At 53.6% G+C, this 27,135-nt stretch overlaps 3 protein-coding genes across 3 annotated transcripts in view; all 3 read right to left on the reverse strand.

Moving 5' to 3' along the window:
• Positions 1 to 872: 872 nt before the first annotated feature.
• Positions 873 to 6,352, reverse strand: RBM15B (RNA binding motif protein 15B). Its single transcript, XM_046676318.1, has 3 exons — positions 6,246 to 6,352; positions 4,804 to 5,042; positions 873 to 4,563 (listed from the first exon to the last, which is right to left on the reverse strand). Exon 3 carries the CDS (start codon positions 3,893 to 3,895, stop codon positions 1,208 to 1,210), a length of 2,688 nt encoding a protein of 895 aa, XP_046532274.1. The 5' UTR covers positions 3,896 to 4,563; positions 4,804 to 5,042; positions 6,246 to 6,352; the 3' UTR covers positions 873 to 1,207.
• Positions 6,337 to 9,938, reverse strand: MANF (mesencephalic astrocyte derived neurotrophic factor). The gene is made up of 4 exons (XM_046676331.1): positions 9,791 to 9,938; positions 8,911 to 9,038; positions 7,996 to 8,137; positions 6,337 to 6,768 (listed from the first exon to the last, which is right to left on the reverse strand). Exons 1-4 carry the CDS (start codon positions 9,873 to 9,875, stop codon positions 6,584 to 6,586), a joined length of 540 nt encoding a protein of 179 aa, XP_046532287.1. The 5' UTR covers positions 9,876 to 9,938; the 3' UTR covers positions 6,337 to 6,583.
• A 770-nt stretch (positions 9,939 to 10,708) lies between these two features.
• Positions 10,709 to 27,135, reverse strand: part of DOCK3 (dedicator of cytokinesis 3) — a 441,430-nt gene continuing 425,003 nt past the window's right edge. Inside the window, exons 48-53 of the mRNA XM_046674809.1 lie at positions 26,734 to 26,872; positions 26,050 to 26,197; positions 20,218 to 20,336; positions 19,587 to 19,674; positions 14,877 to 14,959; positions 10,709 to 14,038 (exon numbers count right to left, since the gene is read on the reverse strand). Coding sequence (XP_046530765.1) covers positions 13,529 to 14,038; positions 14,877 to 14,959; positions 19,587 to 19,674; positions 20,218 to 20,336; positions 26,050 to 26,197; positions 26,734 to 26,872 — 1,087 coding nt within the window. The 3' untranslated portion in view covers positions 10,709 to 13,528. The remainder of the gene's footprint in view (positions 14,039 to 14,876; positions 14,960 to 19,586; positions 19,675 to 20,217; positions 20,337 to 26,049; positions 26,198 to 26,733; positions 26,873 to 27,135) is intronic.

Below are 27,135 nucleotides of genomic sequence, written 5' to 3' on the forward strand. Positions count from 1 at the left end.
AGTATCAGGGCGAGAGGCCTAGGCACGTTTTCACCCTGCACCTGGGAAACAGTCATGTCAGTTAAAAAGAACATCTTCCTAACCCGCTGCACTCCCATGCAGCATTGCAAAAATTCTTCAGTCCGGGATTCAGTGTTCCCCACAAAGCTCTAGCGACTGGGCACTAGCCCGCTCCATTGACACATCAGCCCCGACCAACCAAAGGCAGAGCCAGAATTCACAAACACCAGGCAAAGTTCAAGAATTAACCAAGGAAAGCTGTCTCCCGCCCTCCATTCCAGGATTTGGCCTCCAGTGTCCCCGGGAGCCTGAGGCAGCTCTGGCTCCAACTGAGTATCCCAGAGCCGCTGCATTAAGGCTAGAAGGGAGGCAGAATGAGAGAGGGAGCCCACACGGATCCGTGGCACCAAGACCCCTGGCACTAATATTGCACTGCTCCTCCCATGACTACAAGACCACACAACTGCTAGGCTTCCTGCTTTCAAAAAGGCCTTAATATTGGGTGCTTTGTCCAGTATCTACAGCTCAAACTGATGGACACACAAGTTGTTTGGGGCAGGATGACAAACCAAAGAGTGCCACAGCTGCTGGCTACAGACCTTAGCCTCACCCCTTTCCTTTGCATGGGCTCTGCTCGGGTTGGTATGGCAGGATCCAGAGCCCAAATTGAAGCCTACTTGCTTTCAAGATGAACAACAAATGTGAACACAGTTCTGACTTAGCCCAGAAAGCTGAGGGGCTGAGAGCCATCAGTGGAGCAGGACTCTGAGATATACCAGTGCTGGAAAGGTGACATACAGCATTTTTGTACATGCAGGGGGGGAACGCTTCCATTGAGGAAAAACTTGATTAAACCAGGACTCTGAACAGGATTAAAAATCCATCCTCTGACAAAGGCTTTACTGACAACTTTCCATACAATTAGTCAAAAAATAAAAAAATACAGAACACAGCAGACAGTATCTTGTACACTAGAAATCAACATGACAGGATTCCCTTCTCATCGCTGTAAAAAAAAACACCCCAAAACCTAAGACCTTAGTTTAGTTTTGGTGGGGAACAGGACTTTGGTCACCCACCAAATGAACCAAAATAACCCAGCAGAGAATTCAAACCAAGGGGATAGGATGGGGGCAGGGGGGAAGATCAGATTTTAAAATAACTGCTTTTGTGACACAAACATGGAGCTGGAAAAGACAGGTTTGGGCTAGGCAGTGTCTCTTACTATCACTATCACCATGTGTTCTTCTTCTAGCTTGCCCAATGTCCTTAGTGCTGACTGGAGGTACTGCTGTGAAAAGTCACAGGGCGGGAAGGCATAGAGCATGCCTGTGCTGTCTCTGCCCTTGGACCCCCCCACTGGCAGGCTGATCACCCCTGCTGCCTGCTTCTGTTTCAAGTAGGAGACTAGGTTCCTGAGAAGCCGCCTCTGTAGGCCTGGCTCCACCGAGGGCATCCCCTCAGTGCTAGGCCCACTGGGAGTTGCCTGGGTGGCTAGGAGCACCGCATAGCCATTCGGGCTCCCCTGCTTGATGCGCCGTGTGACCTCGTCGAGCTTGGGTTGGTCCAGTCGAAGGCGCTGGGCAATCTTCAGCTGGGTCAGCTTACTCCCAGAAGTGTGGTCTTTGAGGAGACCGCTGATAACCCCCTGATCCCCCTCTAGGATGTGCATAGATGTTGGGAAGCAGCTGTTTTTCAACACTAGAAGCCCATTCCAACCCAGCTGCAGTGTCTGGGCATACTCTGAAAGATTCTTGAGCTTTTTGGTCTCGTGTTTTGGCTCTTCAAGAGCCTTGGGCTCAGCCTCAGTGGTCCGATGATTGCGCTCGCTCTCTCGTGTCTTCTTCCCGTGGGAAGAATCTGGAACTTCATGGTGGTGGTGGTGGCTCCGCTCCTCAGCAACATGTCTGCTGTTGCTGAGGGAGTTGCTGCTCAACTCCTTGGTCCCTTCACTGGAGTGGTTTTCCTTGCGGCTGCGCTCAGGGGTGCGGTCAGAGCCTCGGTCTGCCTGCTGCCCACCACCCTTGGTCCTGGTCCGTTCCTCGTAAGGGGAGTGGGTTGTCCTCCCGCGGTCACTGGAAAGGCTCCTCCGCTTCCGCCTCTCCTCCCAGGGCTTGGGTAGGGCCCGGTCCCCATCTCCTCCCCAGCGCTCACCACTCCGGCTACGCACTGAGCGGCTGTAGCCCTCCAGGCTGTTTCGGCGGTCAGAGCTTTTACTGGGGCTGGTCCAGTCCCCTTCCAAAAAGGTCCGGTCTCGGTCTGAGTACAAGAGGTGTGGGGGGGTCCTATCCCGCACCCGCAAGTCCGCATCCAGGTTTCGGTGCCGGGTATATCCATCTGGGAGAAGCTCGTAATGCACAGGAAGGGGTGAGGGCTGGTACTGCTGGGGATACCGAGTCTCCTCTGCTTTGGCAAAATCCACGCGCAGTCTGCGGTCTGGACCGCCCAAGGGAAAGCCCCTCATTTTAGCACAAGCAGCCTGGGCTGCGTCCAAGCTCTCATACTGGATGTAGGCAAAACTATCTCCTTTGACATGATCAATGGTCCGAATGCTCCCAAAGCGATCAAACTCCCGGGCCAGAGCCGCCAATGAGGTGTTAGGTCCCAGGCCACCCACCCAGAGGCGAGTGGTGGGGTTGGCCTTGCCATAGCCTATTTTAATGGGGTTGCGGCCAATCACCCGGCCCGACATGGCCACCTTGGCCCTGTGGGCCATGTCCAGGTTCTGGAACTTGAGGAAGGCATATGCCCCGCCCTGGCCACGGGCAGGTCTCTTGATGACCACCTCCTCAATGATGCCGTACTTCTCGAAGGCCCGTCGCAGCTCCACCTCAGACACACTATGATCCAAGTTCCCGATAAAGAGGTTGCGCGTGGCCCGCTGGTCGTCCTCAGGCATCAGGTCCTCCTCACACACGGCGGGGTAGCCGTAGGGACGCCCGCGGTCGTCGTACAGCCCGTAGTAGTCCAGGGCCCGCTCCCGAGATAGTCCTACGGCGGCGGCGGCAGCGGCGGCATCGAGGGCAAAGGCTGCAGCGGCGTGGCGGGCGCGGGGCTCCCGCAGTGGCGGGGCGGCCACAGGGGACAGCGAGCGCTGCTTGTACTGGTAGCCGCCGTGCAGCGGCAGGTAGCCCAGCGGGTCGGTGGGTGCGGGTGGCCCGGGGGGCGGCGTGGAGGCGGCGGCGCTGCTGCTGCTGCTTCGCCGGCTGCTCCCGCCGCCGCCGCCGCCGCCGCCGCGCAGGTACACGGGCTCCACCTTGAGCGGGCGGTCGTAGAGCAGCAGCTGGCGGGCTAGAGCGTGCTGGCGGGCCTCGCGCGCGTCCTGCGGATGCCGGAAGTTCACGTAGGCCACGCGGCCCAGCTCAGGCGTGTGCGACAGGCGCAGGCTGATCTCTCCGAAGCGCTTGAACTGATGGAAAAGCCGGTCCTCGAGGTGCTCGGCGGGCAGCGCAGGGCTCAGGCTGCTGATGAGCAGCGTCTTGTACTCGGGCGCGGCCGCTGACGAACCGGGACCCGCGGGCTCGGCCCCGGGCGGCGGCAGCGGTGGCGGCAGAGGAGATGCGCGGGGCGAAGCACCTGAGGCGCCCGGGTCCCCCGAGGCCTTGCCGCCGCGTCCCCCGCCGCCAGCGCCCGAGCCCGAGGAGCGGCCGCTGCTCACACGGTGATTCGCGTCCCCGGCGCCGCGGCCGTCGCGATGCCCACCCCCGCCGCCCCCGGTACCGCGGGGTTTGTCACGGGTCCGCGTTGGAACGGGGTGCTTGGCGCCGCCCGAGGCCTTGTGCGCCGCCCGCCGCCCGCCCGCCTCCGCCTCCCGTTCGCGCTCTCGCGGCCGCTTGGCCGACGATGACGAGCCGCGCCCGCTCGGGCTCGAGTCTCGCTCGCTCTGCCTCTTCATGGCGCCGGCGCGGCGGGCGGGCGGGCGGCCCGCAGGCCCCTCACAGCGGCGGCGGCGGCGGCTGAAGAGGCAGCGCCCCCGGCGCCGCCATCTTGGACAAAAGGACTCGGCGCGGTAGCGGCGGGGCGGGGCGGGAGCAGCGACCAGGGGCCGGGCGTCGCGTTATCTAGCTGCGCCGGCCGCGCCACGTGACCCCGCGGCAGACGGGGCGAGAAGGGCGCTGCGCGTACGTCATCGGACTGCGCCGCCCCGCGCCACGTGACCCCACAGCAGGCGGGCAAGCGCGGCCCAGCGGTGAGCTCTGGCGCCACCGCGCGGCCTCAGCTACGCGGAGAGATCGGAGCCCTCTAGAGATGCGGGCTGGCTCGCACCGTCCATGACTCTAGCAGGCTGGGCGGGACCTAGGCCTGCCACTCCTGGCAGGGATCCACGCTGATGGAACAGGAATGGCAGGGAGTGTCCTTGGGTGCCCCGGTCCCGGGCCTTGACCCAGCGGCCTCTTTACGTGGTATCCCCCCAATTCCAGGACTAGGCTTGGGTGACTCCCATCCTTCGGCCAGGGCACCTCCTGACCGGAGTCTGGGGTTGACAATCCGGAGCACAGAAGCACACCGCTCCCTAGGTCCCGTCCGGGCATCCTCTGGTTCAGGTTCATTTGCAGCAGTCCCCTGAAAGGCCATGAGGACCATGACTACGCATACACAAGACAAGACCCGTCCAGGCCCAAGCAGAGAAACCAGAGACAACAAATCTGCAGTTTATGGATGGGAATAGGCTCCTTGGCCCCACGGGGCCCCACTCTCTGCTATGGGCATCCAAGCAGACAGCGGGCTGTTAAGGGCAGGGCCACGGAGCCAAGGACGAACAGAAAGCCAAACCCAGCAGTTCCCACAGCTTGACACACTTACCTTTCGGTGCCCGGTGCCCTCCTATCCACCTCCAGAGGCAGCACCTCTTCTTCGGAAGTGAGGCGAGGGGGAATCCTGCCCAGGTTCCCAGGCCCCTTGGGGAAGCTTGCTTTCTTCAGGGAGAGTTGCTAGAGCATCGCAGAACTTGACCCAGCGTCAGCCACAGAAACCGTGGGATGGGGAAAAGCGCACCATAGCTCTTCCCTCCTCCCACAAGCAGAAAGCAGCTCCTGAAGCAACTAAGGCAGGTGCAAGGGGAGAGGTCTTAGAAAATACACCAGTAACATTGCACGACCTCTTGAAATCTGTTTCCAGAAATAAGGGAGTTAACCTCTCCGTAGATAACCTTGGGAGTCAGCCCTAGAGCAGTAGTAGTTGGGCTGTTTTCCCTGTTGCCCTGTTCCGCGTGGCCTGGAGGACATGGGCGCCATGGGAACATAGACTAGGGTTGTAAGCTGAGACAGCTCCATCTCCTAAGACTTCCGGCTCCAGCCATGGATTTTCCCAGCACCTTTCAGTTTAGGACACTGTACTTGTCAGATCTTAACAGCCCGTCCAATTCCCCCAAATGGGAAAGTCTTGGCCTGCGAAGTGGTTCAACCTTCTTGCTTTCCTCAGAAATAGTGCTGCAGAGGTGCAAAATGTGGGACTGCTGCCGCCAAGCATTACCAGACTCCACAGTGGGCTGTGCGGTCCCTTCCATAGGCACTGAATTTAGGAACTGCACAAATGATGTGATCTGAGGTCAGAGCAATTCCTCGGAAAGCACTGCTTCTTAGTCCTTCCTTTCAGGTGGTGTCTGCAGGCCCAAGGAGCAGAGGTGTCTCCATCAAGCCGCAGCTCACGCTGACAACTGGGTTTCCCAAGCACCAACCTCACAGAGAGCAACTAACAACCAGACTCTGGGGACAAACCCTCAGGACCTCAACTGTTAGACTTACCTTGGGTAAAAAAGGCAAAAGGCAGCCTCTCACTGGCTTTTTGTGCAAACCGACTCCTGCCAGTCTTGGAAAACCCCAATTAGGCATCAGAGGCTTGAGACTAACACTAGACCACAAACTCAGATGAGTGAGTAGGTGGCCAGATTTGGACAGTGTTTGGTGGAGGTAGCCAGGCCAAGCATCTTTAGAAATATGACAGCACTCAACATACAGTTATTGAAGTCATCATCCCAGAAAACCACAGTCAACATGCCCTGTGCTGCTGGTACCGAGCCCCGAGGTAAGCCCCTCCCTTGTACATCAGACTCAATCTCCTGCGCTTAGCAAGAAGCTGTGCAGCCTCCAGCCCCTCCTGTGGGTGAGACAGTCACTGCAGGGTTGGGTATCAAGCCCAGCCTTCTCCCAGGCTCCCCCGAGTCCTGCACAACCCCACAGGCCTCAGCCCCTGGTCCAGCCCTGGTATCTTCAGCACTGGCAGTTGAGGGACAAATGTGAATATACCTGAAAACTCTTTGTAAACTGCGACGCATAAACCGGTGGGATCTTCATCAGAGGTAAAACCCTGTTTGAGTATTCACTTTAATTCTCCAAGGACAGCTAGAAATTTTCTTCCTTTAATAAAAAAATCCCAGACACACTTTGAAGTCCTAGAGTAAACCAGCAACAGAACGAAGTGAATCCCCCCACGGGGGCGCTGTGGAGCCAGCATCATCAGGAAAGCTCCAGGCTTCACACCTGACATTGTCAGGAGCCGGCCTAAAAAATAAATTACAAAAAGGCTGTTTGGGGAAGACCCAGATGAACTGTTTTTCCCTCAGGTGCGGCAGGGGTCAGGCAGACTACAAATCAGTCCGGGAACTGGCTGCCTTAGGGGCGTATTTAGGCATCAGTTCATTAATCTTCCGGATGTAGTCAGACTTCTCTGCACAGCCTTTGCACGTCTCCCCCCAGTCATCCAGGATCTTCTTTAGCTCTTTAACTCGGAGCTTCTTCAGGTCCACTGTGCTCAGGTCGATCTGCTTGTCTGGAGGAGAGAAAAGGGAGAGCAAAGAGCTGGGTGGGAGCGGCCATGGACCCCCAACAGTCCCAGGTTGGATCACCCCTGCACAGCCACATCACCCCTTAAAACAAGCAGCCCTAGTGGTCGTACGGGGGGAGAGACACATCCAGACACACCCAGGTGTGTTAGTGTCCACTGCCCCCAATACGGGGAACTGGCCCAGGAACCTTCACCAGGGGGGTGGGTCTCATGCTGGCGGTGTCCACCAGAGATATGCAGTGTCGCCAGGGACAGGGATGAAGGCCGCAAGGAACCTTACAAGAGGAATGTAGCTCCTACTCCCTCAAGTGCCTCTTAAAATAGTCACAGTAGAGGTCAAGTGACTGTAGAATGACAACTCCAGGGTGACACAGCAGACAGACCCCCAGCCCCAATTTCCCAACACAGGTCCTGGTCAGGCCCTTGAGCCAGGAGCTTACTCTCCATAACCAGTTGTGACTAGAGAGACCTCGAGCCAACTGTACCTGTCCCCTCACTCTCAGAAGCCCAGGCATCCTTGACACAAGTGGGGGAGCGCAGGCTCCTGGACACCCAAGTCACAATAAAATATGTTGGTGCTGTTTACATTTTACAGAAGAGGACAACTATTTCTGGCCCTGACTCCTTCTGAAGACCTGGACTATTTTTTCCACTAGAGACCTATTCAGCCAGAGAGATGCTGCAGTGCCCAAAACTCTCAAGCTTGCCTGTCTGGACACAGCATTTCTTTTCAAAATAATAAAGATTGCTGGGCCTTGAGAGCTTGCAGCCAGGACAAGAGTGTTAAACCCAAGTCAGACCACATCCATTCTCTGCTCAAAAACTAACGTTCCCAACTTCACTCAGACTAAAAGCCAAATCTTCACCAATCTGCAAGGCCCTCTGTGACCTGCCTGCCCACCTGTCACGCCCCTGGCTGCCTTTGCACTGCCTACTTCCTCTGCCTGGAATGCTTTTCCATTAAATGTCCTCTTGGCTAATCTCCTTCCTCCTTCAAAGTCTGAGGCCTATTTTGACCTCTACCCACCATGGTGCCAGATCTGTGCTCCGGTCCCCCCTCCTGCCCCTTTTTAGCACTATCTACCATGCTATATAACTCACTCCTGACGGCTTTAGTTTATCCCCTGCCTCTCTCAGCTGGAAAGTAAATGCCATAATGCCTGAGCACAGAGGGGGCACAATGTGTGTTAAATAAGGCCTGGCCACACGTACCATACTTTAGCTCACAGATCTGGCTGTCCTTCTTCTTGAGCTTCTCACAGATCTTCTCCACAGGGATGTGGTGGGCCAGGGGCTTTGACACCTCATTGATGATCTTGGTGGCTGCATCATCTGTGGCCCCAATGTAGTAGCACTGCAGCAAGAAAGGACAGTGGCTTCAGGAGGTTCCACTTGCGAGCCATCTCCTCCCAAACATACTGACATCTCAAAACATCTTCCTTCTCTGCCAGGGCCTCGTTTTTCCATGCCCTGCCTGTACTGGCCATCAGATTCAATCAGTGTAAACCCTGGGCTCTTAATACATGCTTAGTCCCAGAGCTGACAGCTACAAGATGAGTTTGAGAGTCACCAGGGTTCAAACCTTTAAACAGAGACAGACAAACCAGAGACTGCCAGGAAATTAAAGCTACAAAAGCCACCATTTCATTAGGGTTCTTGTCCGCAGTTGAGCCCTGGACTGCTCTGTGCACACTTATCTTCGTCTGTCCTCACACATGCCAAACTCATTCTGGCCCTGGGCACTCACACCGGCTGTTCCCTCTGCCTGGGACTCTTTCCCCACCACAATGATGGCCCTTCCTCAGAGAAATTCTTGACTACTCTGTCTAAATCAGCACCTGCCCTCTCTACCATACCATCTGGGTCCATTTTTTCGTGTTACCCATCCCACTGCATCTTTTGTCTGTCCGACTGTCATTTCTCTCTCCTAATACTCCCAGTGCCCAGCACACAGTATGTGCTTAATCAATACTAACAGAATGAAAGACATCACAACTGCAGAATATATGAAAGCACTTTAGTCCCACATTAGTTCACTGACAGACAGCTGGCCTCCTGAATAGACAAGAGGGCAGTACTTTTTATACAGGGACCAAGGCCAGCTGGGGAGGGTCACCAGCTACTCACCAACCGATTCTCTTTGCCTCTTGCTTCACGGCAGAACTTTGTAAGTTCTTTTTCAACAGAAGCTGGTGAGAATGTGACATCTCTGTTTTTGAGGTCCTGGTAAAACCTTCCCAGGTAGGAAATACACACTGGAAAAGAAAGGGAAGGAAGATGCTCAGCAATCACCAAGTTGCACCCCAATCCACCAGGAGGGAACTCCGTCAGCAAATTTAATAGGAGACACAGAGAGAGGTGAGTTTTTCCATCACCGGTTTTTCTCAGGTGCCCAGAGGTGAACAGAACCTAGCTCCAGGTTGCTGCGGTTCCCTGGTACACCCAGGGCATGCGGGGAACGAGCATCACCCAATGACCCACAAACCCCTCCCTGCTCCTTCCATAAAGTTTCAGCCAAGACTGAACACGTGTCCTTGAGATGGACTCACTGTGACCTCATAAAGAGACAAACTGGAGGCCAAAGAGAAAAACGATCCAAATGCTGCCCATTTCCAAATATAACATCGAACCCCGACGTGCGGCTTCGCAACCCGACCAGACCCGTAGCGGTGCCCACGGCCGGCCCTCAGGATTGCCGACCCGGGCCAGGGCCGCTCCCGAAAGCCTCTGCCCAGTGATGGGAAGGGACAAAAACTCCGGCGTTATCTCAATTTCCGGCCAAGTTTTCAGCATCACCTAGTCCCGACTTTTCCTCGTCGGACCAATGTTTTCTAGGCCCAGGAAACGTCTTCTAGGCCCGGCCTCTGGCCCTCATCGGACGGACCCCGCGGGGGACAGCCGCCGCCCCCGCCCGCTCCAGCCCCGGCCTCTCGGCCGCTCCGGGCTTGGTTGGGCTCAGCGCCGCCGCCACGCCAACCACAGCGCGCGGACCCCGGCCCCACCGCACCTTCGCAGTCGCCGGGTCGCAGCGACCGACTGCCCGGCAGCACGCTCAACGCCACCGCCACCGCCAGCCCGTGCGTGGCCCACATCCTCCGCCGCCGCCGCCGCCGCCCGACTGAACCGCGCCCGCCGCGCTGCGTTGCCTCCAGGCCCCGGCCGCGCGCCGTAGCGCCCCATTGGCGGGAGATCCCCGCACCCTCCCACACGCCGCACCCTCATTGGTCCACGCGCCCCAGAGCCCAGACGGCCGGCTCCACGCTGCCCTCCCCCATTGGCTGGTGGCGTCACCGCCCCGGGCCCTAGACAGTTGTCGGCCGCGGATTGAACCAGGGCCGGCCGCAGGAAGCGGCAGCTGAGGCGGCGGAAGCGGTAAGGCCCGCCATCTTGGGTAGGGGCAGCAGCTCTGGCCGTGGCCGGGCGCCGCGGGCTGGAGTGGTATTGCGACGCTGCCCGCGCATGCTGAATTGTCCCGCGTGTCCGCCGTTGCGGGCCCCACACCTGTCCGCAAAACCCCGCCCAGGGCCCCGCCCCGGAAAGGTGAGGGGTTCTGGGGGCCAGCCGCGACCCAACAGGGCCGGCAGGGTGGGCGGCCGGCCGCAGGCAAAGCTCCGGAGAGGTTTCTCTCCTTTTTCTTTTTTTAAGCGATCACGTGGGCGGGGGGAACCAGCCCTGGAGGAGCGTCTGCGAGGCTTGCTGACCCGGCCCGGACTTTCCCATCAGCTCAGGCGCCCACCCGCTTGAACCCCGGCTGACAGGAGCTTGTCTGGCACGGGAGAAGACCTGCAGGCTCTGGGCTGGAGGACCTCCCACCGGAAGGGCTCACGTCCGTGCTGCCCTCCTAGACCCAGGGAAGCGCCCGGGCTAGGTGCCGTGGCTGTGGGATCAGAGCCGTCCCGCCTCGCAGTGGGGAGGTAAGGGGGTTTAGGTTTTTCCCCTACTCTTGGAAGAGTCCCACATTTCCTCACAAGCTCCGGAAGCCTCGCCGAGTTGGCTGGCCCGCCGCCTCCTGCCTCCCAGCTGAGCGCTCGGGGCCTTTGGCTGCCTTCCTTTCAAGTGCAAGGCTTAGCTTCCTGTCCCGGAAGGTAGAACGTGGGAAAGGCTGGCTGGGCTCAGTGTAGAAAAGATTTCTACGGGGCTAAAAGGGCTTGGAGCCCAGCGACCAGGGTTGGAGAGGGGCACCTGTGCTGTTCCCATTCAGTGAATTCAGTAGATCAGTGTCAAGTATTCATCTTTAATTCACATCACAGCAGTCAAAGGAGTGGGGAAAGGGGGAAAAATCAAGTGGCAGATATTTACATCTAAAATTCACATTATTTGTTGGATTTAGAACATGCTAGCACAATATATACAGTAAAATACCTCTTGGGACACTAGTACAAATTTTTTTAACTTTGCTTTCTGGTACAGGTAAGATCATTTTTAAATCACTTTTTTTTAAAACATAAATACACAAAAGAAATGGTTAGAAGTTTTCTTATTTTAAATAAGCACAGAATGCCAGAGGTTAAAAACACATTTATAGGGCTGAATACCAATTGGACATCACACTCTATACATTTTTTGCTCAAATTCCTGTACAAATACACAGCATTCAAATAGGTATTTACAAATAAGCTTGAAAGAATGAAAATCAGTATTTCACCATCTTTTCAGAGGACTCTTATCTCTGGCCTCCCACTTCCCCTCAGACTGGCTGATTCTCCAACAAAAGGGATTTGGAGGATGTCTTTTTCATCTAGGTAGGGAAAATGAACCTGGCTCACCTTGCTTAAAGCAAGGCCAGAGGAACCTACACTCCCCTCCCTACCCTCCAGAGCCACCAGGTGGAGAAAGGAGATGTTCTTATGTGATGACTGCCTTGTCCAGGGCTTGAGGTTCAGAAGTGCCCTAAAATCTAAATGTGCCCTTCTACCTAACAATCAAATCCAAAGCTAGCCCCAGACCCTCTGACACTTGTGAATACCAGATAGTCCAGGCCTGTCCTCCGAGGCTGGTGCTGCCAAGACTGATCCACTCTGCCTGGAGTCAACATTACAGTATAGAAATGACCCCCAAATACTACTGATAAATGCCCCCAGATGCCCTGAAAGTAATGTGGTCCTCCATCTTTCCTAATTGGTCACTTGCTGGCATTCCTGTTAAACAAGCTGGCATTTCTTTTCAAGAGAAAAACACCTTGACCATGGCCTTGTCTGTTTGGAAAGGGGGGTGTGGGAAAGGGCTGGGGGATCAGGTCCCAGGGCCTGGCCGTGGAGCTCAGACAGGCCAGCAGAAGAGGAACTAGGGGAGAACATACCAGCTCAACAAGGAGAAGCCAGTCTTGTGACCATCAAAATTATGAACTCACGCAAATGGAAGAAAAAAATATTTTGTAGACTTTTTTTAAAGTAACCTAGAAGCACCCTGGTAAAAGACCATTACTACCCCACTCTGTTCTCCCAAATAATAAACCAAGAGGAAAATCAGTGCCCTGATCTGAAAAAGTTTCCTATAAAGACACCACTGCGCTCTGTCCAACAGACTGGGGAAGCTGGAGAAACTGCCCTCCTGCCTGCCCTGAACCCTGAGTGGTGGTCCCACAGGCCTGGAGAGGGGCCTCTGCACTTGGCCACTTGGAAAGGATAATTCAACTGGTGTGGCTCTCTGCTTCCAAAAGGAGAAACTCCTTACTCTCTTTACCCAGGAGCTTGCTGACCCTGACCACAAGTCCTCAGGGCTTGGTAGCCTGGCTGGGCAGCCAACCCCACTGCTTGGAGGTAGTGCTGAAAATCCCTGATTCAGGAGCTGCATGACAGGCATTCTGGCCACTTCTGAAAGCTCAGAGGATTTCTGGCCCCTGCCACACCCCAGCCTCACTCCTATACCAGCTCATCTCTCAACACATAGCCTCCTGGGCCCTGGGGAAAAGGTGGTTAAGGTAGTCCCTCTGGCTCTACACCCTCACTCAAACCCCACAGGATGGGAGATAACCTTTGCAGATCCATTTGCCAAGGAGGCTCCTGCAAGCCGTGAGGTGTATTGAGAGTGGGGGAGCAAATGGTCAGAAATAAAAGTGATGGAGGGAAAAATCCAAGGTAGAGTAGGAGGCAGGGCTGGCCCATGGAAGCCTGGCAGTGTGCCCTGGGCGTGCAGCTAGGCCAGGTCACATGCTTGAGCTGGCAGGTTGGCCCAGCCATCCCCTCAGTTGCACACACCTGGATGGAAGAGTGGGCAGGTGGGCATTTGTGCAAAAAGGCTCGTAGTCCCCTTGTCCACCTGTGACATGTAGTCCACATGGGCCTTGCAATCCCTGAATACAACCATGAGCTCTTGTCCACATAGCAAAGGAAGAGGTCCCTAGTGCAATTTCCATTCTGTGCATCTCTACCCTGGAGGCAGGGCTTGGGCTCCTACCCCCAGGCCCTGCAGAGCTGCAAAGCAATTCTGTCTGTGCAATATCTCCATATAGCTCCACGTGGTCTGGAACTGCAGGAGGAAGAAAGCATCTACTGCACGAAAGAAAGAAAACTCATAGAAATAGAAAGGTAGAAAATGAAATAAAAAGAAGCCACAACCCTTCATGCTGCTGAGGCCTCTGGACACGGCAACACATGAGTTCACGGCAGTAGAACGTAGACTCGGGGTGGTTCTCTCCTGAGTGCCAGGCCTCTTCTGGCTCCCTGGGGGGGGACTTGGATTTCAGACCTGGAGTAGTTGGGCAAGCTGCTCACCGAGGGCGGCATCCCAGCCGCCTCTCTGCCCCTCACTGTTCTCCTCGGCCATGTTCCCAGGCCATGCGGGCCTGCTCTTCCTTGACGCTCCCAGGAGGCAGTGAGGCCTTGCGGTGCAGGCCCCGAGGCCTCTCGGCCTCTTCCCGCAGCAGCACACCCTCGTCGTGCTCCAGGGCCGGCAGGCGGGGATGGTAGGGCTTGGGTGGCAGCGCAGGTGGGTCCATAGGGTCCTGAGGGATGACGCATCCTGGGGCTGAGTGGCTTCGACACGGCTGGGCCTTGATGGAGTCAAGGACGGCAGACTCGGAGAGGCTGTAGTGGACAGGGAGGTAGGGTGGCTCAAGATCTTCATCAGCGTTCCAGGCTTGGCTTGGCATGGAGTCCATGGTGTCGGTGCGAGGTGGGGCCTCCGAGGAATGCCCAAAGTTACTCTCGCTCAGGGAGGACACACCACTGCTAGCACTGCCGGACAGTGTAGAGTTACTGCCGTCCAGGCCCGACTGGGGGCTCGTGGGGGAGGCTGGGATAGGGTGGAGGGGAGACTGCAAAAGAAAGGGTAGGCATGTTAGAATCTTTCTCTCCAGATAGGCTGACTGGCCCACCATGCAAAGAGAAGACCAGGATTCTGCTTATTAATGAACTTTAACTCTCATCAACCGCATGATTCTTGTTTATTCAGCAGCAGCCCCCCACCTTCCTGCGGTCCCCAGCAAGCCAGTGGAGCCCCAGAAACACCTGCATTTCTATGGGCCAATAAATGGCCCTGCCCTGGCTGCTGGGCATTTATGCCCCCTGGAACCAGGTCCCAGGCTGTTGGATGTGGCTCTAGGGTACTGACAGAAGGGCTGGGTCGTCAGGCCAGAAAGTACGCTAGTGGGCCATGGGCCAGATGAGTGCATTTTGCTGCTAAAATCTGTGATAGAGTCAGTCTTTTCCAATTTGCAGAAGAATTAATAAGTTTTTCATTATTTAAGCTTTGGTGCCTGATACTTCGTACTTGACTGGACTCTAGTTTAAAATGCTCTATAATGGACCACAGGACCGTATCTTTACCTCTTGAACTGTGGTGTGTTGATACCTCATGGTGTTGGCAGAGTCCCCCGGCTTCCCACTGCTTATTGCCTACACACTCCAGGTGCTGTGTGTTGTTGTCTCCAGGACCCTCTGACCTCCCTGTCCCCATTGCATTTGTTGCAGGACACATTGGTCATCTGCATCCCAAGTGTGGTTCTGGCCATCCCCAGCTTCTGCTGGGCTTGGCTCTCAGGGACAGAGGAACAGGGGAGGGCTCAGGTTCTTTCTGTAGACCCCAGGGGTGATTCCAGAGGAGACAAGATGGCTCATCTCACAGCTTGTTGGGGTGTCACTTCAGTACATTACCTTGCGCAGGGTCCGGGCAGGGAGGGCCGGGGGGGTGTCACCCAAGGGGTGGTGGAAGGCGTCAAAGTGTAAGGAGTAATGACCTGCAAAGGGAACAGAACCAGAGCCTAAGCTGGGGCCACTCTTGGGCTGCATGCCAGCACATTTTGCTGGGCCAACTGGGCAGGTGTGGGAAGAGTCTCCTGGGGACCTCTCAGCATTGAAGGCCACAGAAAAACCTCTCTTCATCAAAGTTCTCCAAAACATAGGCTGCTGGAGTAAAAGACACCTACGCCACACAGAAGGTCAAGAAAGTTGAGTGCATCAGAGCCCATGGAACAACAGGTCACAGGCAGTGGTGGCTCTCTAGCCCGCTGCTGGGCGATGACAGGCTGATGAGTATTGGGCTTGGCACAGTCAGTTCTGTTGTCTTCAGCCTTCCTGGTTGGGAGGGCCTCACTGAGTTTACCTGCTGTACTCAGAAACCTCACTGACCCCAAAGCCCAGCAGGATCCTTTCTGTGGCTGGGATGTATTTTCCTTCACTGAGTCAGCCCAGAGAATGGCCCATCTTCTCAGCCTTGAGGGCTGCTGCCCTTGCCCCTGAGCAGAGTCTGAGACCAGGGACTATCTGGGGGACCCGCTGGAGGTCTTCTTACCATGCAGCAGGCTTCGGGGAGGCACTGGGGGGGCCAGGATGCACCCCGTGTGGGCAGACAGGAAGGGCTGGGCCTCTCGGGCTCCGCTATCCAGGCTCCAGCTGCTGGGGGCTGCTGGCACCGCTGAAGGGTGGAAACAGATGGCATGAAGGGAGGTTACTTCTTGAGCCACCCTCTGGGAGAAGCCCATTCTATGGGCTTCTCCATATGCTTCTCCATAGCATATGGCTTCTCCAGGTGTGCACTATGTACCCAGAACATGTGGGGGTGGCATGCCAGCCTGTAGGACAAAAAAACATTGGCTAAGCAAGACACTGTGACCCACAGTGGAGAGTGGCCAGGGATAGAAGCCGCTTAAGAGGATGGCAACAGAGTGAACTGATGTTGAAGAGTACTCAGGATGAGGCAAGCTGACAAAGTGCAGCAAGGAGTAAACATCTGCAGCTTCCAGAATTTGCCAGGAGGAGAAGAGAACAGAAGAGGTGAAAAGAGGAGAGTGGAACAGGTTGATGAGACTGAGAATACAGAGAGAGCACAGGCCACAGAGGTTTTCACCAAAGTCAAGAGTCAGGGCCCTCCTACTGCCCCAGCCCAATGGGAAAAGCAGAGAGCAGGATGGGCAGGAGGCAGAGACTGCCTCCTAGAGCTGGTGCATGGCCAGGGAATGGGCAGAAGCTGCCCTGACAAAGGGCCTGTGGTAACATACAAGCTTCGCCTATTTCCATTTCTTCTGTGCCCACTGGCTGGGTTTGGGATACACAGGGGGTTTTTCTAGGTGAGGACTCTTATTCGCTTTGCCCACTGGAGAAAAGAGTATAAAGCCCAGGTGTTGTGGTCCAGGTCCAGCTGGACCTGCTACTTCCCAAGAGGAGGCAGGGCTGTGAAGCCCATGGGTGCTTTTGGGCATGTAGAGAGGCCCAGTTCCTAGGATTCACATTTCATGGATGCAGGGTAGAGGGGGTCCTGGACAAAGGGGAACATGGAGTGTCCACCTATGCTAAGGAAAGAGTCCAGTGCCAGAATACTGGCCCCTTGGCCAAAGCTGGGGTAAGCTACTTTGCAGGAGGGGACAGGAGAGGAAGAATGGCTGGACTTTGGGATATGAGGGTGCCACTGCAGGAGCAGCAGGGGACATGTGAATCCTGTTGGCCAACTCCTCCTGGAGAACAAATACCACCAAGAAGAAATACGCCCTTTCTCTGATGAACTAGGCAAGCAAAACTCCTTTTTGGGCTGTCAGCAGCAGGGAAGCAGCTCACAATCCAGGGGCCTAGCCGTATTCCGAGGCAGTCATAGTTAAAGAGAGCCTGAGAAGGCTGGGGTTTGGGTTCTTTCTGCTCCAGGTACTGAGTGGGGAATCCCAGGGCCTAATGGGACCTGAGAGGCTCTGGAAGGGGAGAAGCTGGAGTCTAGCCTTTGAGGAGGATGTGGCCAGGAGGGGCTGGGCCCCACATGGTCCAGGTGACGAAGATGTGACGTCCATCCTCTTCCTCCTCATTGGTCAGGAACTGGCGTGGGCTTGCAGCAGAAAATATGGTAGAACTCCACTATCTAAACAGTCTCAATTCTAAGGAAGATTGCTCAGTCTCATGGGATGGTTGATGGCTGGTGACAGGAGGGAGGGTGTAGCAGTGATTGGGTGGGCAGGCACTCAGCTGTCATCTGAAGTGAGGAAAGAATTCTGAATCTGATAAGCATCAGGTGGATTCCAACAGAAGGCCTCCTCAGAGAGCCTGAGCCACCCCAAGATCAGGACAGGTCCACTCTCATGCAGGCTTTCCTCAAGATGTGGCATGAGCTGCCTGGTCCTCAGCACTGAAGCTTCCCCTCTCCAAAAAGAAAAGGTCCATCTCCATAAAAAGCCACCAAATTTCAGGGAATAAGAAGCTAGGAGGTAGGTCTGGGCAGCTTCCCCAAAGGGGTTCTGACAGCTCAAGATCTCACCTGCACATTTAGGCCCTAGAAGAATTGTGGGGCTGCAAAAGTTTACCCACAAGGGACCAAAGGAACTTGCAGGCAGGAAGGCTATGGTGGAAGAAAGCTGACAAGGCTGCACTGGTTTACAGAGGGTGCCTGCCTGAGCCACTCCATGTGAACCAGAAATCATCAAGCTCGCCCCACAGCCTGATGTTTGTGAGCAATGTGGCTGGTGGACCTTTGCAATGCAGCACAAGTGCATTGGGGCTAAGGGAAAATATAAGATAGAGTGACTTATTCTAGGAGAAGAGGGGCAATCCCCACTGTGTTCTGGCCATTTCTCTCTCTCTGTTTACAATGGCCCAGCACTGGCCTGAGGTCCCTAGTGCATAGCCCATAGCCCTGAGGGCAGGCTTGCCTGGTCTAGGAATCACTGCCTGGCAAAGAAAGATACTTGCAAATAAGAAGTAGAGTCCTTGTGGAACTCAGGATCCTGATAACAAGAGAATGGTGACAAGTATGTACAGTTCCTGTCCTGAAGGATCCAGGTAGAGACTTAGGGAGTTATTACTCTGGCCTATGTGTTCCCACTATGTAAATGTCTAATTTGCTGCCCACTAAAGCGCTGGCCTTGTCGTGTGGACATGCTTGCTCTGGGCTCAGCTTCTGTTCTGAGACAACTGTCTTTCCTTCGACACCTGGGGGTGCGTGTCCAGCTTCTTGCTGCAACGTGGTCTGTGGCCTGAGGCTCTTCTGTGTCCAGTTGGCTTAGGGTCCTGGTCTGGTCACCAGCACCCACTGGAGCTCTGAGCCTGTCTGTGCTCTTGGCTGGTTTTCAGATTGCTCCACATCTCAGGTGAAGAAAAGCCACTGATGATTCTGGCCCTTGAGGCTAAAAGGGCACTTTGTTTGGGGGCACAGGTGCAGGGGGGTCCAGGTAAGCCACATGTTTTTGGGATGTGCAATCTTGAGGCTAGGAAAGCATCTTCAGTCAGAATTTCCATGCCCTTTGTGGTTGAGCACCCGGCACCAATGCCGACTAGGCACTGAGGTCATGCACTCAGTATTTGGTCTCGTAAAGAGGATACAGAGACACGTCCTCTGTAATGAGCAAGGGAGGAACAGTGACAGTGGGGACAGCACACAGCACTTAGTGAGGAGATGCAATGACAACAGCTTGGAGGGACATGTTGGTATGGGAACATGGGAGCAGGTTCCCATGCCCTTGGTGGGCAGTTCCCATATGTTCTTATGGGAACAGGTCGCATTGTTGGGGACTGAGTGTACCCTAAACTCCAACAGATGGAAGAGAGGCGAGAGGAACCTACAAGGAGAGGGAATGATACGGGACCAGGTTCTGGTGTGGCAGATAGGTTTAGCATAGTCCCATATAGGTATTGCTCTGTGTTAAAATTAACTCAGGTCTCCATGTCTGGGTCTTTGGGTCTGAGCCTGGTTCTTCCATCAGCTTGTTGGAGCAGAACATAGGGTAAACTCCACTATCCAAACAGCCTCTGTTCTAAGGATTGCCCAGTCTCATGGTATAGTTGGATGGGCTGGCAATGTATAAGATGGACTCAAAGCAGCTGCTGGCCAGAGTGAATACAGGAGGACTGGACTCCCTTAGGGGTACCCAGGACTTCCCTTGGAGAGGGCCGTCTCTGGGAAATTCACTTTGCCATGGCCTGTCCTTCCCATTCTTCTTGGGGCTTGCTGGGCAGCAGACCTGTTCTGAACAACAAGGAGAGGTCCCTGAGGGCTCAAGTTGACAAAGACCAAAGGGGCCACAGGGCCTGCTGAATTCTGGGGCTGGTTGGGAGGATCCCAGGGGAGTAGTTGCCCACGGTTTGCACATAGCAGCCTGAGTTTTCATAAAGGTGGGCTCGGGGCAGGTGGCAGCTGGGGCCTCTCTGAGGGTGGGTCCTGGGAGGGAGAGATACAAACTAGGATCCAAACTAACAGGATCCAAACCTCGGCATCAAGCCAGACGTGGGTTTAGCAGTGAGCATAGGAATTGGTCAGGACTCTGGACAGATAGACAGGCCTAGGTATTGGAGTATGGCTCAGCCTTGGCTAGCTGGTGCCCAGGGACAAGGGTCAGATGCTCAGGATGGGGACAGACATGGGGGAAGGCTGCCAGGGAAGGGGAACAATACCTTTTTCAGCCACAGACAGATTGGGATCACTGCAGGGTTTGCAGGCTCCGACCACTTGCTGGAACAGGGCCCGCTGGAAATTTGGCAGCTGAGGAAAGGAGAAAACATCAAAGAGGGTTAAAACAACCAGTTACACCTTGGGGGCAGTGTTGTGGGCTACAGGAGGCAGGACATTCCAAGATCAGATGGGGAACTCAAAGCAGTGGTACGGCTCATGCGTGAGATGTGTTGAGAACTTCAGGCCAGCTGTAGGAAGACTGTCCAGATGGTCCAAGAAGGCCATCCTCCAGACCCATGCCCAGCACTGCTTTCTCAGGACAGGAAAGAACTAATTTCCTTTGCCAGACTGTTTAGGGATGCAGAGTTCAGGAGGCTGACCAGAAGGACAGAGAGCCACACAGGCAATGTGGTTCCAACTCTGCTGCCATTCTACCCACAACTGTACTCTGTCTGGATTGCTGGTCCTCAGATTCAGTGCAGTCCCCATCTGGGAACTCAGCAGCCTTCTGAGGGTCTTATGGCAGAATGAGAGAGGGATGTAAGACAATGCAGAAAGCCTAGCAAATGCAATGAGGGAAGTCTAGGCCAACACACTTGCAGCAGAGGGCAGCCAGTAGGCTGGGTGTACTACCTGACCATTCTCCAGGATGGCTGCTGGATACATGGCACTGCTTGGGCGGTCCCGGTGTGTGGGCAGCAGCAACATCATTTCCCGGGCGTGGCGGTACTTATCTGGCAGAGAGGGAGAGCCTGTAACCAAGTGAGAACAATCACGCACAGATGACAAGCCACAGATGGAGAGCCCAACGGGCAAGCATCCTCGGGGCCAGGGAGCCAGGTTAGGTGTTCCCTTGCAGTTGGGGTGAGGATGAGCTTGGCAAGCACAGGAGGAATGAAGCAGAGCCTGGTGGTTAGATGGTTGTGGGGGCTGCACCTGGTGTCCCAGCCAAGGCAGACATACTGCAGACTGGGGTGATGCACACCCACTGACAGAGTCCCCTCACCATGCTCAGAGGCAGATCATGAGGAGAGTTGAGGAGTGGAACCAGGCTCTAGCGGCCCCCTGCACCCAGCACTATTGGGAGATGGGTATGGCCTGGATGCTGGGCTCTCTCAGGAGGCCCAGGCATGGGCACAGACCAGCTTGCAGAGAAGCCATCACAGAAACAGAAACACTCAGATAACATAGCAGCACAGTTCTTACTTGACACTTTGTCTCTACACACTTACCTTCTCCAGACACCACTGGCCTTGTTCTCAGTTGGCCCCATACCACCTTTTCCCAGAGGTTTCTCCCTCCCAGATTCCAGGCCCCCAGACCTGGCCTCTGTCTTCCTGGCCATCCTACTGTAGCCCTAGAGCTAGACAGGCTGGGGGCCTAGGGCCCTGCATATAGGTGGCTCTACAGGGTTTCTCACTCTGAGACTTGCCCTTCAGTGAACTCGGGGGTCATGGCACTAGTATGGGAGTTGTGGGTCTTTAACCCAGGCTCTTGAGTTGACTTGGTTCATATTCTTCTCTTGTGAGGCCTCTGCGGTGACTTCCTCTGGTCTAAGAAGCTGTTATGGAGGCCAGACCACGCCACATATGGTATGGCCCGGTCCCCATCAAAGTAAACCATAGCTATAGGCCCAGGAACCTGTCAATCCATGGTCCTTGAGGGGACCTTCCACAGAAGGAGTGAGAATAACTTACTGGCTTTCGCTGGGAATGGATAATTTGGAACGCACTCCAAATGGGCACTAGTCATTGTGCCAGACACCAGATTGTGCATGAAAAACTAGTGGGGTCTCCTGGACCCCTCATGCAAGGGTTACCTAAACCCTAGTGCCCCCTATTTGTCCACTGGCAGCCTCTCGCTGGCTCAAGTGGTTGAAACCTCTCTCTGTGGCGTGCTCTTAGTGAGGCTGGGCTCCATCTGAGAGGTGAACTTGCAGCTCCGGAGGCTCTGTGGCCCTGAAACCCAGGGTCTCTGGGGTCTTCCTTTGACTGTGCAGTGCAGGCTCTATCAGAGCACAACTAAAAAGATATTCTGCAGCCAACTTGCCCAGGAGTCCTTGAGAGATTCCTCTGGTACTCATTGTAGTCCAAGAAGATGAGGCTTAAATACTTTGAAGAAGTCAGTATAATAAAAACCTGTAATGCAATTATTATTTATGTAAACTTCTTCTACAGCTGGTCTAAGCGATCCTGTTTGCAGAACCTCAGGGCTGGCTTTAAGGTCTTTTTAAGACCTAGTCATAAAAATATCCTTCATTCATAAGGGAATGAGTAAAGTATGCTTTTTTGAAAAACTAGGTTTGAATTGCTACTATGGTAATTTTCTTTACAGATTTCAATGTTTTCTTTTAGAACTTTTGCTCTCAGGGAACATCAAGAGAATGACTGTATAAAGAAAAAAAGAAAAGAGCTCCTAATCCAACTGATTTCTATAGTGCCTTCCCAGCAAGAAACTCCAAATGTTCCCTGAGCCCTGCAAGTCACAGCTCTGGACCGGGATATCCTCCACTTAGCATGCACAGAAACAGGCAAAGAAAGAGATACATCGGGGCCAGCCCTGTGGCCGAGTGGTTAAGTTCCTGTGCTCTGCTTTGGCAGCCCAGCGTTTCACCGGTTCAGATCCTGGGTGTGGACATGGCACCGCTCATCAGGCCATGCTGAGGCAGCATCCCACATGCCACAACTAGAAGGACCCACAACTAAAAATATACAACTATGTACCGGGGGGCTTTGAGGAGAAAAAGGAAAAATAAAATCTTTTTAAAAAAAAAACAAAAAAAGAAAGAGATACAGCACCTTTACACAAACTCAGTTACATCAAACTCATATCTAATACCCGTTCCATACCAGGCACGCAGTTGGAACATGGTATACTGCCTTGCTTAGGTTGGCCATAGTCCCTGACCTCACGAAGCTCACAGCCGGGCTCACTAGGCCAACCTCAGATCTGTGTACCCAATATCCTGATACATATTTGGGGGCTAGGATGGAGGGACAGCAACCTGCAGGCCCCAGGGGCTCTGCTGAGGATGTGCGTCTGTCACAGAAGGCCCTCTGGTGCTATAACAAAGGGATTGTGAATTTTCCAACTCTACCATCTCACTTCCCTTCCACTGCCCTCTGCCCTGGGAAGCCAATCCCATGGTAGGAGAGAATGATGACTACTTTTCATGAAAACACTTCACCAACCACAAGAGCTTTTGTGTCACAGGACTTCTGAACTACTTGAGTTGTAGTCTGGTAAACCCCAGAGCCACCAAATCTCAGATGACTGTTATTCTAGGAGGATCAATCACAATCCCTGTGTTTCCTGGCCCGGATCAGTCTTTTGACCACCAGAGGGAGCTGCCAACATACAAGAGTTTAAGACTGTGCCTTGCCAACCGTTTATCTTGAAGGTTTCCAAAGTAACAGGGACCACAGCTGAGAGCTTCAATGGGCATGGTGAGGGAGGCCACTGGTGTCATGACCACTCCTGGGAGTGGGGGAAGTGACTCAAATGCAAAGAACCCTCCAGAACACCTTCTCCATGAAAGCCTTCCCCTCACCTGTAACACCAGACATAAACCCCAAACAGAGTGGACTGCTCCTTTCCTTCTTTGTGCCCAGTGCATCTACTACTGCATCTACCACATTTATCTGAAAATATCAGTCTTCCTCTATGATGCTGGGTCACATTCTTCTATCTTCTCTCACAGGGCCTAAGACTGTGCCTGATACATGCTGGGCTCACAGTTTTCTCCAGATGGGCCTGCATGGATGTTGTAGCCTAGAAGTGACTTCCTGCTCTTTCTTAACTGCCTCTGCCCTTATCACCATTCCATGCTTTCTTTCCAGTTCTATTTCACCATTTTGTTTACTTAACATGCCTTGCAGCCCATTCATCTTGAAGGTTTCCAAAGCAACAGGGACCACAGCAGAGAGTGTTAATGGGCATGGTGAGGAAGGCCACTGGTGGACTTAATGTCCACTGTGGGAAGGGAAGGGGCTTCTATTGGCCTCTCGATATATGATAACCTGGAGTTTGGCCCTTGCGATAGCTTGTCTCCAGAGACGGTGACCATCAATGCCTTCCCTCCTAAAACACACATGCCACTCCTCACATCATCAGGTGGAGTCTCGTTCCCCACCCTGGTATCTGAGTTGGCCTTAGTGACTTGACCAGCTAAGAGAATGTGGCAAAAGGGACATTCTGGGACTTCCAAGACTGTGTAAAAAGTAGCCTTGCAGCTTCTGCCTGAGTCTCTTGGAATACTTGCTTTGGGGAAAATCAGCTGCATGCTGTGAGAAGCCCAAGCCACATGGAAAGGCCATATGTAGGGACTCAGGCTGATAGCCCAAGGTGAGCTCCTGGCTGATAGCCACAATCAACTGCCAGCCATGTGAGTGAGCCATCTTGGATGTCTAGCCTAGTTGAGCCATCAGATGATCCCAGCCCCAGGTGACATATGACTACATGCTCATGAGAGAATGCAAGTGAGAATCGCTCAATGAGCCCTGTTAACCCACAGAACCATGAGAGATGATAATAAATTGTTGTTTTAAGCTACTACGTTTTCAGGGGGGTTGTTATGCAGCCATAGATAACCAAGCCATTTGAAATAAAGAGGGATTACTTCCAAACGAGGAGAAAATAATATCTCTCTATTCAACTCTGATGATGCAAGAGCCACGCAGATTCCTCACTGAGCACTTGCAAAAGCTTGATGAGTGAACAGAGATCAGTAAATGGTTAGCTGGAAGGTAACAACGAGCCTATGAGGTCCCGGATGGCATTCTGTCCAGGGCACTGAGTACCAGGCACAGCCTAGAGGAAGTATCTGAACAATGTCAGAGTGGAATTGAGTTAAAATGTCCACTCTTTGCGGCCTTCTGTTTTTTATCAACAATCATGGATCAGAGATCTGTCTTCAGCAAGAACACCCAGATAAAGTCTTAGATATGGCTGAGTATATCTTAGAGAGTTGTTCAAGTTAGAAAATACCCACACAACAGATTAGATTACAAAATCTGGGTTTCTATACCTCTGTTCAGTGTTAAAACACTGCAAATGCTGACCTCCACTACAGTATTTGTGGCTAACTTCTCAGGGTTTCCTTCCTTTTTATCTCCAAAGCCATTTTTCAATGTGCCTTCTTTATAACACAAATCACTGTTCCTTCTTTATGTTTGCAGCCTTCACATATGGACTGATCTTCAACAAGTACCCCTTTGTTGGTTCATTTGTCTTCTTTAACACTAAAAATGCCTGCTTCCAAACGCTGGCTCCCCTTTTCTGAGTGTTATAATCCATGTTAGGAAGGCAACTATGAAAGTGGAATGGGCATCAGATTGAGGGCTGGAGGGTGTAAAGACTTGTACTCCAAATTCAGCTTGGTCACAAACTGGTTGGATGACCTTAACCCCCTCTCACTGGTCTTGTTTCCCCCACAGCAAATGAGGGGTTGGGCTGGATGCTTCGGGTGAGTCTGTGGCTGCACCTGTTGCAACCTTATCCCACTCTGCCGTCTCCTGAAGCTTTTCCTGGTTGGCCACTGCATCTCTCCATCACTTTGCCCCTGTTCTCTCTATCACTTCAACTGTGGGCCTTAGAGGTTTGTGTGCTTTGAAGAGATTTTTTTCCTTAATGACTCTCCATGTCATAAACGTGTGCTATTTCTTTGTCTTCAGAATAAGAAGAACAAAGAGATTTTATCCCTCTGAAGCCTGGAAGCAACAGCCAGTGACTGGCTGGCAAGCTCAGACCACTTTCTCCTGTTACTATCCTGCATAGCCAACCCTGGGAAGCACTAGATCTTAGTTACCACAGCTAATTTCCATCCTACTGCAATGATCCTACCTAAAAGGAGAGAGAATCAAATTTTAATGTAGGATCAAGGATCAGAATGTGAAAAAGATGCTGGCTCTGAGAGAACAATTTATCCAATTGAATAAGAAATCAAGCAATGATTGGCAAAGTAAATAGCTTTTTATAGAGCCATCTCTCTTGATTAAGCCATTCCCACCTGAAGAAAGTGTTTCTGGTTATTATTACTGTTTTAGAATAACATTTTCCATTTTAATTTTAGCCATCAAATTTAATTTTCATACTTTGTCATCATGCTTGATTCCTCAAGACAAGACTCACTTTTGCCTTAACTTTGATCTTTATTCTTCACACACTTCAATGGAAAAGAACTGAGCTCCTAAGCTGTGTGTCCCCTTAACTGAGGTAGAGATGCATTGGCTGGTGACCTCAGAGGCAGCACAGCTGCCGCCAATGCTCAGAGCAGGGTCTGAAGCCAGCCAGAGAGAGAGTTAGAGGTAGGAACCCTGGGTCCTTAGTGCTGAAAGCACAGATGAACATTCTCTCAGTCACAGGACCACTTTCAAAGACACAGCCACAGAGGAGAGGAGGAGGAGTGAGGCCTCATGAGGCTTCCCTCTCCTCTCCATTCTGTAAGCAGCGCCCTGCCATCCTTACCTCGGGCACTGGAAGGGGCAGAGGTAATCATCTGGGATGGTGCTGAGTGAGTGGAACTCAGGCTGGAGGAAGAAGGGCTTGCCTGGGACGAGGACAGAACAGAGACGTTGGTGACTGAGCCCTGGTACCTGGGATTGGGATACGCGAGCTGTAAAGGGAGAAAAATCAGCAGGATAGAGGTCTGAATGGCCAGACTGTAGGACTGGCCCAGAGTTGGCATCTTCATGCCATGAGGTGCCTAGACCCAGTATCTGATGCTGTACCCTGGGACCTGATGGAAGCCAGGCTGATGGACAGCACGAAGGGTCACCCACACCACGAAGGGTCACCCACACCACCCATGGAGCAGAGCTGTTGGGTTGGCTCTAGTGATGGTGCCCATGGAGCAAGCAGGACCCAGCCATCAGGAATGCCAGGCAGGGGGGCAATTTGCAGAGGATCTTTCCTACGAGATCTCTAAGAGCAGCCAGGACTGAAGTTGGATTTCTTTCTTGGGAAATAAGGCCTGGGAACCGTGATATGGGATGGTGTGGAGGGTAGGCAGTTTTGTTAGCTCTGGATGTTCTGAATTCAGGAACTAGGGAACTAGGCAGAGTTGCCAGCCCTCAAATCAGACTAGCCAGTAGAGAGGTGAGTCCTCCAGGTACAGGACCCTGGCCCATTCTCTTTAGACAGCTCTGGTACCTGCATGTGGTGGTACAGGTCCTCGGGAGCCTCGCCCATGTTGCTGTCACCGAGCATCACCACATTTCCAGCTTCACTAGACGCGTGTGATGAGAGAGAGGATGATGAATGGCGGCCTGTCCCCATCAAGTTCATGGGGCTGTGAACAAGAGTGGGAAATAGGGAAGAGTCAGGCCTGGAGCCAAGAAACCATGCTAGGTGAGGGGACTATAGAAGGGGGTGGGCAAGACAGTCATTCCCAGCCTCAGTCACCACTGGTTTTGAGGGTTCCATAGCTAATGTTCATATCCATCTGAGGCCTGGAGCAGTCCTGAACCCCACCCTGCTGCTCAGGGGCCCCTGGTCTGGGAAGGCCAATGCTACACTGGCATAGCCTCTACTTAAATTGTTTATGGCTACTCA

Source organism: Equus quagga, chromosome 1 (genome assembly GCF_021613505.1).
Source record: "Equus quagga isolate Etosha38 chromosome 1, UCLA_HA_Equagga_1.0, whole genome shotgun sequence".
In the NCBI taxonomy this organism is placed as follows: Eukaryota; Metazoa; Chordata; class Mammalia; order Perissodactyla; family Equidae; genus Equus; species Equus quagga.

Coding starts and splice junctions, on each gene's coding strand:
- MANF (XM_046676331.1), bottom strand. CDS start 9,875: ATGTGGGCCACGCACGGGCTGGCGGTGGCGGTGGCGTTGAGCGTGCTG. Junction 8,138..8,910: donor GAGGCAAAGAGAATCGGTTG/GTGAGTAGCTGG, acceptor TTCTTGCTGCAG/TGCTACTACATTGGGGCCAC. Junction 6,769..7,995: donor GATCTGTGAGCTAAAGTATG/GTACGTGTGGCC, acceptor TCTCTCCTCCAG/ACAAGCAGATCGACCTGAGC.
- RBM15B (XM_046676318.1), bottom strand. CDS start 3,895: ATGAAGAGGCAGAGCGAGCGAGACTCGAGCCCGAGCGGGCGCGGCTCG.